Genomic DNA, 15,204 nt, shown 5'->3' on the forward strand with positions numbered 1-15,204 from the left:
GCAACGCAATCCACCTGCTACACAATAATGCAGTTGTAACAGATTCTCTCATTTGAAGTAAATTAAGTTCTACTGGAGAGTAACTCATTGAGTGCATTAAGTGTGATCCCAGCCTTGGTATATTAGCCTGTTTCTCTAACTAGTAATACTATTGCAGTATTACCTCAGAGGCAGGCATTTGAAAGCAAATTAAAGAAGAAGCAAACATTAAACTAACACTGACCAGGTCTCAATCTGGCAGTTTACTAAGCGTCGTCTAGTGCAGCGACTAGTGAGCCCTATAATGTAACCCATCCGCCATGCAAAATACACTGCCTGATGCAAAGTGAGAAACAGCAGGCTGGTTTATATAGACAGAGGCCTGGTCAGAGGTGGGTGGATGGAGTATATCTCAGGCTTTGGCAGCAGGCCAGCTCCTGTAGCTAACACACTAATTGTGTTTGCCCACACATAACCCACCGTAAATACGTCTTCCATAAACCTATTACAATATTGACTGTTTTCAACCTAAAAAAATGCAATTAAAACAGATTCTATTAGTCTGATTGGTTTGAGGCGTAGGACACGATTTCCCAAACAGAGGAAATATCCAATTGGGTTAGAGTGAGTGATATCAGAGAGGTATTTCCTCGTCTCCATACTAAAACCTCTCACTGGGCAAGATTAGTCCGTTCACATGAACCAGCAACGCAGCCAGCAAACACAGACCTCAGTGGAAAGGCAATTAAGAATGCAACAGCGGCTAGTAAGGGATGCAACGTCTAAGTATGCAATTGTTCATTATCCCAGAACATTATTTGTGCAATCCATTAAATTTGAGACTCATTACCGAATATGGGACATTTTGGGGGTGCAAATTCATTTTCACCTAAAGTTATGATGGTAGAAAAGTAATTAAAGTTACAGTTTAATGAAATCATGAACCATACATGGAGTCACTGGAGATTGCGCATAAATTACTTCAATTAATCACACGCACGCTGATTCAGATGATAACTCTGAATCAGAAAGTTTGGAATCTTCTTCTCTCTCCGCTATACTTTCTCTCCCTTTCTTTCTCTCACTTGAATACATGTGTGTGTGTGGGTACGCGTGTGTGTCAGGACACTGTTGCTTTGTGCATTTTCATGTGTGTGTGTTTCAGTGTGTCACTGAAGGCGCTGCAGGGTCACGGTTTGGTGAAGGGCCAGAGCTCTGGTGCACTCTGGGGGAAAGGGACAGGGCCGGAGCCACATCTCCACCTCCTCCTCCTCCTCGTCCCTCCTCCCTCACCCCGTGCTGTCATGGGATGTCTCCGCGGGTGACGGTTTCCCTGGCAACGGGAGCCGGGCGAGGAGGCTGTATTGTATGCTCCGAGGGTGATGCAGAACGGCTTGGTGAGCAGCAGGAAGGGGGGGTGGGGAGGTGTGTGTGTGTGTGTGTGGGGGGGGGGGGGCACAAAGTGATATCGGGTGGAACAGGCGTCTACACAAGCAAGGTAAACATCTTTCAGCTCTTACACACCGCGCGGCTCTGTTTGTGTTTTGTTTTTGTTTTTTTCTCCCCTCTCTCTAATCAACACTAGACCCTGATTAAAGCGGTAACGCCAGTCAAATGAACTGTCATTTGCATATACATGCTGTGTAAAATCAGAACCAACGCTGGAGTGTGAATTCACCTTGACGTGGCCGTGTTAAATGTATCCAACAGTCACGTTTAAGTAGCTGAACGCTCTCATTTGCTGTAGTTACAAATCCATTTCCCGCTGCGTTACACAGACGGCGCGAGTCAGGCCAAAACAAATATTGTATTGGCGTCTTTGTAGAACCCGCAGCTCCATCCACTCATCCAGATCCTCACCTGTGAAGGGGATTTCATTAGACAGCAGAATGCATGTGTTGTGGTACAAAGTTAAAGGCCCCTTACCCCTGCTGTGGCTGCGAGTATCTCCTCCAAGGCAGCTCGGTCGGGGCGCCCCCTGCTGTCTCTCAGGGTGAACAGACCCTCCAGGCTGCCAATCTGTCAGCATGGAAAACAAACACTGTGGTCAGGGAATAGAGGCCCTCAAGTTCAGGATTTAAATGGTTTCGGGATATGGGATTTGATGTGATATTTGACTACTTGAGTCTCTGTCACCTCCTGTGATCCTTTGTCATACATTTCCACACCCAATAAGACTCTATGCGGCTCCATGACTCCATCATCCATGCAATTTGTTCAGACATTTTGTCTGTTTCGTCCTCCTAAATGCTAGGTATGATCAGAAATACAACCTGAAAAACGAATTTAAATAAAAATTGCATTTTGAATTTCAGTTCAAAATCAAATCATTCTTCAGTTCATCATTACAGACAGACCAGTACAGGTACAGTGTGAGCAGGTCAAACATATAATGTATTCAACCTTAATCACCCATATGACCCTTTGCACAACATGATTTCAGCATTTCCCCCCCGGCCATCTGTCTTGTGTGGGTTTGCTCTAAGAGGTGGGCCGAAATCAAATAGCACACAGTTTATCTAACCTTATCCTGGGCTTTTCATTTCCAAGCCTTATAAACTCAATCGTATTGACCGCCTGGGAGAGTTAGAACTAACTAAGTGAAATCTACTCGGCGGCAATTGTGTGCGAGGCGCGCTTTGTGTGTACGCGTGTGTACGTGTGTGTTTGTGCATGTGTGTGTGTGTGTGTGTGTGTGTGCCTTGCTGATTCTATCTTCCTTCACTTTCATTCTCTCTATTCTCTGTCCCTGAGGTGCATCAGGGCTGAGACTGCCGAGTAAATTGTCCCAAATTGAGTTCCTTCTTGCCGGCAGATACAGGCCACATCCCGACCGTTTAGAGAGAGACAGAGAGAGAGAGAGAGAGAGAGAGAGAGAGAGAGAGAGAGAGAGAGAGAGAGAGAGAGAGAGAGAGAAAGAGAGAGAAAACAATCACAGCACACATCGCTCGCCTGAAAATTTTCTCTCTAATTTCTGTCTTTGCCTCTCTCTCTTCCACTCGCCCTCCCTCCCTGTCTCTCCCTTTCTCTCTTCTCTCTCTCTGCTGATTTCCCTACTGCCTCTCTTTCTTCTCCCTGCACATTATTCTTCTGCTTCTCTCCCTTTATATCACTCCCTCTGTGTCTCCCCTTTTTTCTTTGTCTGCTGCGATAGGTACACATCAGTCTTCCCTTGCTCGGCTTGGCCTTTTTTTTTTCTTTCCTTCGACGATTCCCCCCCCCCCTCCACCCTCATTCCCGCTCTTTCCCCTTCCTCCATCTTTTATTTTTTTGCCATGCTGCCTCTCTGGATCCCTGCTTCATTCCCTCCCTCTACCTCACCTTTCCCTACCTACAGTATTTCTCTTCTCTCTCTGCATCTTTTTTCTCTGTCCTCTCCCCTCCCCCTCAACTCCTATCCCCTTCCATTCATGCCTCCCTTTGCTCTCCCCCCCCCCCATCCCACCCTCCATGGCTGGCTGTACCCGGTGACATACTACCCATCAGCGCAGACCTCCCGGGTAGAGGAGTCTCGCTCTGACAATAATCACACAGTAAGTTTATAACGCTGGCAGCCCTGAGCCCAGCTGAGCTGACTGAACGTGCACGATTCCCCCGACGCCGGCACACTCCATTAAACTCGAGGTGGGGGGTGTTGGGGTAGGGGAGTGTAGGCTGGCTGGGGCAAGGATGAAGCATGGGAGTGGAATGGGGGATATTGGGATGGGGGGGGGGGGGGGGGGGTGTCGGAGACTGTGGTTGGAACTTGGAGCCATGATGGGCTTGTGGCTAGAGATAGATGTGGAAATGGGGTGAGAAAGCAGGGGGGGGGGCTGGAGCTGAAACGTGTGCTGCAACAAGGGAGGAGAGGAGGGTGAGCTTTTTGGATGAGGGTCTGGGCTGAAAACTCATCTTTTCAAGAAGTAGCTCATGCCAAAGTCTACCCCGCTGAACGATAACCCCTCTCTACTCACTCCGCTCGCTCTCGAAAAAATCCCTTCTATCTCTTGCCATAGCTCTTACTCCATTTATTTCGATATCGGCAGCAGGGCGGCGAACCGAGTAGAGAGACTGCCATTCAGCTGGAGGATCCGAGTTCAGGCTCCTGTGTCGACCCTGCTGAAGAGTCCCGGAGCAAATACACTGAATCTCGACCAGCTCCATGGGTGCTGCGCTGTGGCTGAAGCTGATCTCTGACCTCAATGTGGAAGGGAGCGAAAGAAAGATGATTTCCCAATGGGGATCAATAAAGTGTCACTTTACTATTTTTTCTTGCACTTCACTCTTTCATGATCATCAGGAATACTGTAAGGGCAGTAAGGCCCAAATATTTGCACACCTGATGTTTGGTTGCTTGTATTTGCTGATGCAAATACAGCTTAAGCTTGCAGCTTATTCTACTTTGGCACTCACTGGAAGTCACTCTGTATGTGAGTGCCTGCTAAATGCCAAAAATGTAATGCAAATGGCTGGGGATGGTGACAGGACAAGAGTAAGACTTTTGGGAATTTAAGAGGGATAGAGATACGATGAGACACTCGGATGAAACTGGGGATTTGGATATTGGACGCAGGATGGAGCACATACCAGTGTATGGATGGAGTTGGGACCATGTGTTGGTTTGATCTAATAGGGAATGTTCTAGAAAAGCAAAGGAAAACTTCCTTCTGAACTTGCCACCCTATCAACTTGAGATTATTTGATGCTGCATGTACGTCATGTACGCACGCTCAGACAATAAGAACTACAGCTGTACATCAAAATTAGTGAGCAATGTCATACCAACCAAAACAAACACACACAACCTCACAAACATACACACACATTCCAGTGCCCTGCCAGAGCAGGTTCACAGCAAAACAATATGAGGCCAATCAGGGGACCATTGGTATGGCTCTCCCTCTGCTAATGAAGGCACTTTGAAAAGGTAATCTAATTCACCAGCAGCAATTAAGGCTGGGAGCGCCTTGTCACTATCAATTATCCGCTCCTTCACTCATGTTCTCCAGTGCGGACGCTGAGCCTGCCTGACACACAGCACTGTCGGACAAATCAACCCCATCAGCCAGCCAGTCACTGAGAACACTAATCATGAGAGTGTTCACACACACACACAGATACACACACACACACACACACACAGATATGCTCGAATCATTGCAAAATGAACTAACTAAGCTCAACGTGAATTAGGATGTCCTAGCTGGTTGCAGTCACAGATAGATCTTTACTTAGTGGATCCATAAAAAGTAGATCATGTAGCTGGGAATCCAGCCAGCTAGGTAACATTAGTTGATGTTAACCATCTATCCAGCATTGGTTGTTGATGGAAAGCTCATGCTACTACTGTAACAGTTTATGAAAGAAAACAATCTGTTCATTAAACCTCAGTTTTCATCTTACCCTCTGTGTCTTCAACAAATTGTCATTAATATGGTAGATATGACTATAGGGACTGTCAGAGGGAAAAGTCTATGTGAAGCAAAGCATAGTCTTGCTAATTAGTGACAGACAGCACGCTCTTCTGAGTGCACATTACATATTTTACATTCTCATTAACGTTAGTAACTTTCACCATGAATGTTCATGAAATGGATACACAATGTATAATTACAATACTGCAAGAATGTATTGCAGTATTGGAGTATTGCGCCACATATAGATCAAAGTTTGTCTCACTACTATTTGTTTGTTTGTTTGTTTAACCTTTATTTATCCAAGTAAAATTAAGAATCTCTTTTTCAAGAGGGCCAAAAAAGCAGCACAAAGCTACAGATGCTACAATAAACATTTCATCACATTACATTGCAGCATCATGATTAACAAACATTCAATGTTTCATTATAAAAGCAATTTAAACTATGGTTAAAGACATTTACAATTTCCACTTTCCTCCATACCTTTAACCATTGCTTTAAAATCATTCAATGAGACCAGCTCCTGTAATTTCACGTCCTTCTGGAGCTCATTCCATGCCACAGGGGCTGAGAACTGAAACGCCTTTTTACCAAACTCTGTACGAGCCTTTTTTACATTCAGTAAAAGCAGGTTTTGCAACAAGAAAGCAAGTACTGTTCAGTGATTCATTTTTTATGCTATTCAGGGTCACGGGGAGGCTGGAGCCTATCCCAGTATGCATTGGGCAGAATGCAAGGAAGCACCCTGGACTTTGTCACCAGTCCATCACAGGGCCAATGAGTGGGGGTTCAGTGTCTTGCTCAAGGACACTTCAACAGGACAAATGGCTGTGGCAGGGATCAAGCCTGTGACCTTATGAGACTAACCACAGGCCATTCTGCCACCTCTACTAGTATTTTAACTATAGTTTTTTTTAAAACTATATTTAGTTATTTGTATTAGTCTGAGGGTGTTTTAAACCACTAGAACGGCACAAATCCTTTGTATTGTTAAACTCTGTATCAAAATGAATCTGTATTTTGAATTACATTATGGTGGGCTATGAAAGTTTCAATGTATTGCTATACAGCCTACCCATTATTAATACAGTATACTAAGAGTATTTACATGTAATCTGGTTACAGTGCTTTTTCAGTAGCTGTAATTGAAAATGTTACTGCCCATCCCTTGGCCTGTTTAAGTGGCTGCATGTAAAGACTGGTAGGGCAATGCACTGGCTCTTTATCTAAGAACTTGTCTCATCTCTTCTTATGGTGTCATGTAATGTAATGTTGACATTACTGGCATCTCAGCGCTTTTCAGGATCAACAAAGACAATAATCACACAAATACTATATTTTAACACTGTCAAAGTTTCATCTGTAACCTACAACCTGTCAAGCCTTTCCATTTAGCATGTTACCAGAGTGATCCTGAAGGTGTACCGGTACTTGCGGTTTGAATGAAAGACAGCAATTTGCCACTGCATTCACTCAAGTTCATGCAAAATGCTGCCACACCTGAACTTAAACTAGGGCAATCTCATCTCTATGACAATGAATATGACATACATATTCTGGTAAAAAAAATAAATCTCAAATGTTTTCATATAAATATCAATAGAACTGGGCACCTGCAACTAAAGGAGAAGATAGCCGAAATGCTTCTATAAGGTAATATTTGGACTTGTGTATACTTCCCTACACTGTTATAAACAGTACATCAGTTGCCTACAATGCAATGTTGGAGCAGGTAATCAAATACAGATACATATATACAAATACACACCAAATACAGAAAAAACTATTAATTATGCATTGTCATGTTAGAATTTAACTTTATAGAAGCCCTTCCTGTTAGTATACTGCCCTATAAAAACTTGGAAAACACCTTTTGGAAAACACTTTCCTATCAGTGCAGGGAATTGAATCAGTGGCTTTGCAGAGAAACAGTTAACTGACTCAAATTCCTTCTCTGGGGTTTCTCTAAAGCATGTGAAGGTTGTAAACATGTGATGCTGATGTATGGAGACAGGCAACTGGAGGATCCTGAACTACTGTCCTCTTATGGGACTGAGGACAAGTCGACCATCCAGCTGGACCTCCAGACGGAGGTATAAAAGCTGACAGACAGGATGAATCTAAATGCTCTACTGAATCTCTTGAATGCTTAACTGAATCTCTCCAACGACTGACCTTAGGCCAGGGTGCTGATGAAGAGGGGATTAGCATGACAGTACTGCCGCTGAAATGAGAAAAGTGCTGTAAAGCTTCCAAAAGGTAATATCTGGACTTCAGTAAGTTGCTGCAAAAAAGCACTAATGTTTGAAGTCAAAAAGACTGGGTACAGACAGATAATTATGATGCATGCAATATAAAGTCATATGTAATGTAAATATAGTCTAAGATTATCACATTAAGAAGTTTGTTTGAAAACTGTTGGGGTTTGTGTCATCATTTTGTGTATCTTGAGCATCATAGTGAACATTTAATATCTCTATTTGGAGAAAAAACCAGACCAGATGACAGGATAAAACTAAATGCTCCAGTGTGAGCAATGTAATGTATGTAATGTAAGCTAATTAAAAGCTTAACTGAATCTCTCCAACAAACCACAGACCAAGGCACTGATGAAAAGAGCAAGAATTCAGCGGGACTGCCATTGAAAGAGTAAGTTGCTGAAAACTTCCCAGAGGGTGTTTTTGCTTTTCCTGTGTATTAAAAGTTTGGTTGTATATATGGTTGTCGCTGTCCTGTGGACAGAGAACTTTGTTTTTCTTTGGGATGTGTAAACCCATGACACTAGGATCCATGAAACCCATTCAAACTACATCTGTACAGAACAAAGGGCACGTTGGAGTGGTTTATTTGAACTCTAGAGCATTAGAACTCCTTTATTTGTTTTGGTAGGTTAGAACGATGCCATTTAAACTCTGTTTACACCAAATAACTAAGAGAACTGTAGTGCGGTTCATTAGGAGTGAGAAAGTAATCTGAACCATCTACAGGAAAAGACCCCAAAATGCAAGGTATTATGGGTATGAGGAGACAGATGTTGATATCTCATAGCCAGCACTATATTCACGTTTGGAAAGCCTAGCATAACTAAATGAACTGACGACAGAACTCCCCTCACCACCAAACTGTAACCTGGTGGGAGGACAGGTTACCAAAGGTCTGTCCAATTAACAAGTGAGTCATGTGACTTTTGTTTACAAGCTTGTAATTGGGCAATAAGAACCTAAACTAAACAAATACAAAAATGTAGCAAAGTAAACTTTTCCACTACAGTTCAGACCAAAGCAAATGTACTTTAGGTGTGATCGCAGCCTAAAATCCTGTAATTCCTAATGTACTGTGGCCAAAATGGCTGTAAAGTTAAATGCCATAGAGTGTGTTAGAGTCTTTGTTCTCTTCAGTATCACAAATAGGCGCATTTTTTGTATCCTATATTTTATATACTAAGTGATAAATCACGTTGTGTGAGTGTGAGGTGGTGCTACTGATGTGAATACTGTCAGTTTTTATGTATCAAGTGCTAGTCGATCAATTTGAGACTGAAAAAAAACCTGTCTGTACTGTGGCATAAAAAAGCCAGGAATGTGGTGACTTCGATGCCACAGGCGGCACTTTACTCTGAATCCAGGTTAGGGGCTTTAAAGCTTTAACTCAGTGTTGCTATACTGATTTCTTTACTGATTCTGACCTGAAAACAGAGAAGAACGTCTTCAAGGTCTTTGTGCTTGTAATAGGAGTGGACACAGAGACAACAGAGCTGAGAACTGAGGAGCCGAGGAGCAGCATAACAGTACTACAGCTGAAAAAGAAAAATGTTGAAAAGCTCCAAGAAGGCAACACTTGGGCTTGACCTTACTTGCATACACAATGTTGCAGCGGTCGATGTCTCTGTACAGACATATATATGTATATGTGGTATGGCACATATACAGTTCACAGTGATCAAAGTTAAAGGACAAGTTGACTAGCTAGTTTAACCAGCTAGTCAACTGGTATAAATAAATAAATAATATGTTGGGTTGTAAATGTAAATACATTTTAAGTAAAAAAAAAAAAAAAGAAAGAGATTTGAGGATGTTACATGACATTAAATATTATCATAACTGAATCTGAACACAGTCTGCTTGGTCAAACATTTGGGTTTTTTTTAAACAGTGCAGATAACTCCCATTAAGTTAAACTTTTACAAATTGTATTTTTTAGACAATTCTAAAGAACCTTTGTAAATATACAATCATTTTCTGAAATTAACTTTAAACATCACTTTATAGAAACATCTGCAAAGCAAACAGTTGTTCATCTTGGAGGCTGAGAGGTCCGAATTAAGCTTCACATACACAAACTAAAAACTATGCAGCTTGCCTCTTTATTCAGTTTCAGTTTAGATCTTAACTGGGCAATGGAGCTGTTTTGCAGAGGCCTACTGTAACTTTTAAGCTTGTATCCAGTGATGTAGTGGTGAATAAGAAAATGGGTAAACTATGACCTTCTCAGATGATTCTCAGATGACCTCCATTATCATTATGAGGTAAACAACCTCCAATATAAACAAAAATACATTAAATTTTTCTGCTTTCCCCCCCCCCTTAATTAGGTGTGTTTCCATCAGCTGGGTTGAAGCACATAAATAGGCTTCCTGAATGCAGAACGGAGCTATATCAGAAAAAAAAAAGGTAAGACTCTTTACAGTACGTCATTATTTATTCAACAGATCTGTTACGTCGCAATTCATTGTGTAATTTATTTATGGACAAAAAAAAGTCCACCCCAAGAGAGCATATGAACTTGCAATTTTGATGGAATTTTATCAAAATTTGTTTCAATAAAAATACCAGCTACAGACAAGCAACAGGAGGATCTCAAATTGCTCCCGGCTTTTGAAATCAAGGATGAGTCTACAACCTACCTGGAAAAGAAAAACGCAGACAGTGCAATGATGCAAAATATTGCTTTGAACAAAAAGGATTACACCAGACGCTCTGAATCTTTTGGCTTGAATCTCGAGGCTTGATTTCTGATCTTCCCATTGATGAAAAGATAATTTTACAGCGGATGAGAGACAAAAAACATTGTTAATGAGCGACTGTTCATGCTAAATTGATAAAATGAGACTTTGTAAACTTTGCCTTTCATAGCTGTAAAATATCCTCACCAAAACACATATCGACAATTGAGAGAATATGTACATCATAAATACTGTAATGTCTCAAGATAAGTCGTTCAGGTCAGAATTGTCCAATATATGTCTGTCTCTAAACCTGAAGTATGAGACCACTGTGTGTGATAAAGAGGAATAACAAACTCAAACTCAAAATGTCACAGTATCCCTTTAAATTATGAATTTGAATTACTGTAGTCTCAGTATTTCCTATGTTTACTTACATTTAGCCCTAATGATAAAATGGTCAAATACAACTAGTAGCACTTAAACTACATATTAAAAACGCCAAATTGAAGAGGAAGATGTCAAACTGGTATATATTTTGCAAATTGTTGAATGGGAAGACTCTTTGTAATACATGTAAAAAAAAAAAAAAGAGGACCACCTGACAGCGCAGGACCTGAGGAAGATATTTCAAAATTAAGAAAGAGTATGGCTTTGAATTTGGTGTGCTTTCCACCTATGCAGAAGCTTCCATCATGCTCTTACAATGTAGTGCACATGATGAACAGGATAGCAGGCATTAACATCAAAACATCCTGGCGTGTGTAGGTAGTGGATAGACAGGAACCAGGGCATCTGATCTACAATGGTAATCTGTTGAATTATCCAAAAACACTCATATGGGATAAAGGTAGAATAAACAACCCTTGTGGTTTTAAGACAAAGGGCGAGGCGAAGGGAACCTGTAATAAAACAAGTCATGTGAAACCAGACAATCTGCTGAATCCCTAAGGATGACAGAGAATATCAGGTCTCATGACAAGGTGCAATCATAAGTGTAACACAGGCTCCAACTTTGTCTGAAATCATCAATCTGAATCTGAATTGGCAAGGACCAAATTGAGCCCGACAAGGATCAGACTGAGCTGGGGAGACAGGGCTATCTGAGACACAAATTACAGCATGATTCATAAGACATTCCTCAGTGTATATAGATAATGTCACTGCAAGCAGCAAACCAATCAAAGCTCCCACAAGACCCATGCCTTTTATTTTTGACAAGACAGACTTAATGACTTTCTTTAGATTTTTGCTGCTGTTTTAAATTGTATTGCTTTGAAAATCTTGTGCATATTTTGTAGTGTGATCTTCCTACATTCTTTTGACAGACAAACCTGTAAATGTTATTAGCAAATGCTGTACACTAATTTCTCATTTTGTCAAGGCATTACTGCAGTCTCTGCATGTTTGATGTTGCCATCAACAATCATCATATTGAGGAAACATGATGTCACTACTGCTGTTGCCTATGTTCTATGTCATAGTCTTTCTAATTTTTAGCACCTTTAAAGATATTGTATATCAGCACAAACTATCAGCTATCAGCAGCCTCAGTCCAAAAGTATCAGTGTCTAACCCTCATTTCCACTACTGCCTCCACTGTGAGCTCAGCAGGTTTGGACTTTGAATCTTCACCATTATAAAGCATCAATCACTGCATCTGCGTGGTCTGCTGCTGCTGCTGACAGCCTCCGACAGACAGACAGAGAGAGAAGAAAGAGAAAAAAGTATAGTAATGGAGGGATGGGACAGCATGGAGGATAAACAAAAACAAACAGAGACATCAAGAGTCATTGAAGCAGTGTGTGAGAGCCACGTGAGGCGGCCCACCCTATGGAGAAAACAGCAGCTTGTGTGTATACTAACAGCCCTACAGGGGCCCCGGCCTCCACAGCCCATACCACGGAGAACCAGAACGGAGAGATAGGAGGAGGGCTGGGTGATGGAGAGGGATGCTAGGGGCTAAATGGGGTGAGCAGTTAAGCCTTGTTGGTTACAGTATTGACAGGAAACTCAGGGGATGGGAGCAGGGTGTTGAAGAGTTCTGCAGTCCATCTTAAAGTAAAAAATATTGCAGATACTAGGGTTTGATGGGTTTCTGAAGTCTGACACCGACACTGTTTGGATTGAGCTGTCGCTATCCCTTATTTTGTGCTAATATTTAATATCTTTATACTGTATTTGACAGTTTTCATGTCAGTATTCAGTGTTTCCCCCAAAATATTATTCAGGAAAAGCCTCTGAAACAGCATTTAGACCATCATGGGACACTAAAATTAGTAGGCCTACTACTGATAATAATAGTAATGAAACATATTCATGTATATTTGTGTGTAGCCCAATTAAAATATCACATTTAGGGCTTTCCATAGACAACCAGCAGCAGTTAATTTAATAAATTCCCAGACAATGTAATGACATCATATTATTGCATTAGCTGGTGATGATTACTTAATAAGGGATAACTGATGTAATAACACTAATAAAGTAATAACTTGTAAAAGTAAGAAGAATGTAATAACTCAAGTTAGTGAATATTATTACATCATCAGTTAAAAATATACCACACCCATTAAAGTAACATTATTACATTATCTGGGAATGTATTACATCAGCAAGGTTTTCATCTGTGATCAATTTAGGGGGTAATGTTGTTACATTTATGGTAATTTACCAAGTTATTACATTATCTAGCAGTTATTACATTGATACAGGCTAATATTGGCCTCATATATTGTAGATACCATAGGGCTGTAACAGTGGTAATAACAGCTGTTACTACTGTTCTTAGTCCCACTCAATTAAGCACTCAACATCCAAAACACAATCCCCTATCTGCGGCAAAATCCATCAGAGCTCACAATTAATTTAACTGTCAACAAATGTTCAGCATAATGCTTCTTCTGGATGCAAATGTATCTACAAATAGTCTGCTATAGACTGACATGCACTGAGGTCCATTTTCAAATTACACAATGGTTTTCGGATTGGATTTTGTGTTCCCTTGGTTCATGACACTTGCTTAACCCCTCAAGTAAACCTTCAGTTCAGGTAAGAAAATGGAAGTCACTGAAACTGGAGTTACAATGTATACACACAACTGTGGCAAGAACTGACATACATGTCAGAAAAGCTCATCCACAAAGCTTTCATACTGTGAATAATAAGTAAAACAGTTTACTTTCACTGTAAGTCATCACTGTAAGTCATCTTTGTAATCTTTTCCAGATAAAACACTATTATATTCTATAGTAAAACCCCAGTAAGACTATACAACATGCAATTTTACAATATTTCTCGAAGCTTCCATGTTGCCTATAACAGCATTGTGTATGAACATGTTTGTGTGTTTCTCCCTCCACTCTATGCTCTCGTCCACCACCCTCCTTTATCTTCTTTATCTCTCTCTCTTTCCCTCTCTCTCTCTCTCTCCATTTCAATATTGAAGAGAGTTTTATTAAGGGCTGGACTCGGGGGTGCTGAGGCGCTCTCAGTAATTTTCCTACAAAGTGCTTTAATCCATCACACGGCCAACATGTGGCCTTTGCAGCCATACATCATCTCAGCCCAGAGAGAGAGAGAGAGGAGAGAGAGAGTGGTAGCATCATTTCTGCTCTCCTCCTCCTCTTCTTCGCCCTCACCCTCTTCCTCCCCCCCTCCTTCTTCTTCTTCTCTACCTCCATCTCCCGCTAGAGCTCCCCACCTGGGAGGGATACACTTCTTCGCCTCCACATCTTCCTCGGTCAACAGCCGGAGAGCCTTTGCTCTCTCTCTTTCTCTCTCTCTCTCTCTATTTCCTCTCTCTCTCTCTCTCTTCCTCCATTCCTCCATTTACAAATGAGAGTGAGTTGGGGTGGGGGGGGGCTGGGCAGAGAGAGGTAAGCAAAGAGAGTGAGCGAAAATGAAAGAGATGGAGATAGGCGTGAGTGAATGAGTGAGTGAATGAGTGTGTGAGGCTGAGAGAGAGAAAGAGAGAGATAAGGAAAATGGAGAAAAGCTTAGTGGAATGAATGAAATTGGGGGACAAAAGAGGGTGTGTGATAGGAAGTCAGGGTGTGTGTGTGTGCGTATGTGTGTGCATACATGTAGCCGTGTGTGTGTGTGTGCCGTACATATATGCAAAAGGTGTGCGCGCCTGTCCTTGCATGAGGAAATAGAAAGAGGCAGAGCGAGGGAGAGGAGACGAGGAAACAAAGCGTTGCCTTTCCCAGCATGCAGCTGGTGCCGCGTTGCCCTCTCCGTTGCCCCCGGCCAACACCTGCCTCCATTTCGCTCCCTCCGCCCTCCACACATTGAGGAGCAGCGGTGAACTCTGGGCCCCCTGACTAATGGAATGGGCCCTCGCTCCCAACCATTAGAGGATTGGTGTCCCTGCTCGCGCCCCTAGGTGCCCTACGGTGAGGAAAAGGGAGAGGGAGGGCGAGGGAGGAAGGCAAGAGAGAAGATGTGGCACCTCGGTCCTCTCCCATGCCACACACACACACACACACACACACACACCTGGTCATAACATGACAGCCAGGAGAGTAATCCAGCCAGAGTAAGGCTTGACATAGCTTAGCATGTGACTGAGGCAATTTCTGAGAGGATATTAGAAATTCTGAATCGGGCGCAGAGGTACGAGGTTTCAGAGAAGGAGCTCTCTGAACGTGTACGACAACGGCCCCGGCTGATCGCGAAGCGTTTGTGTGATTTCATTTAGCCGGTAAATCCAGTGCTCTACCTCAATTACACCTGCTTTACTCTGATGGAAAACACACCTCGAGTGTATGGAGGGAGGTGGGGGGGGGGGGGGGGGGGGGGGGATGGGGGAAGCATGCAGCGGATTGGGGATTGAATCTCTCGATGAGCTGATAGCATGTCCACAGACAGCAGGCCAAGCTGTGC

The 15,204-nt window shown here is 42.3% G+C and overlaps 1 protein-coding gene across 1 annotated transcript in view; it reads right to left on the reverse strand.

The window, feature by feature from the left end:
* LOC139645994 (endoprotease bli-like) overlaps positions 1–15,204 on the reverse strand; it is a 160,580-nt gene that overhangs the window by 134,492 nt on the left and 10,884 nt on the right. Inside the window, exon 2 of the mRNA XM_071521882.1 lies at positions 1,906–1,998. Within this exon, the coding sequence (XP_071377983.1) occupies positions 1,906–1,998 (93 nt within the window). The remainder of the gene's footprint in view (positions 1–1,905; positions 1,999–15,204) is intronic.

This window comes from Centroberyx affinis, unplaced genomic scaffold (assembly GCF_046629955.1).
Source record: "Centroberyx affinis isolate AG114_WGS23_722 - 3 ecotype Tasmania unplaced genomic scaffold, CSIRO-AGI_Caff_v1 ptg000939l_1, whole genome shotgun sequence".
In the NCBI taxonomy this organism is placed as follows: domain Eukaryota; kingdom Metazoa; phylum Chordata; class Actinopteri; order Beryciformes; family Berycidae; genus Centroberyx; species Centroberyx affinis.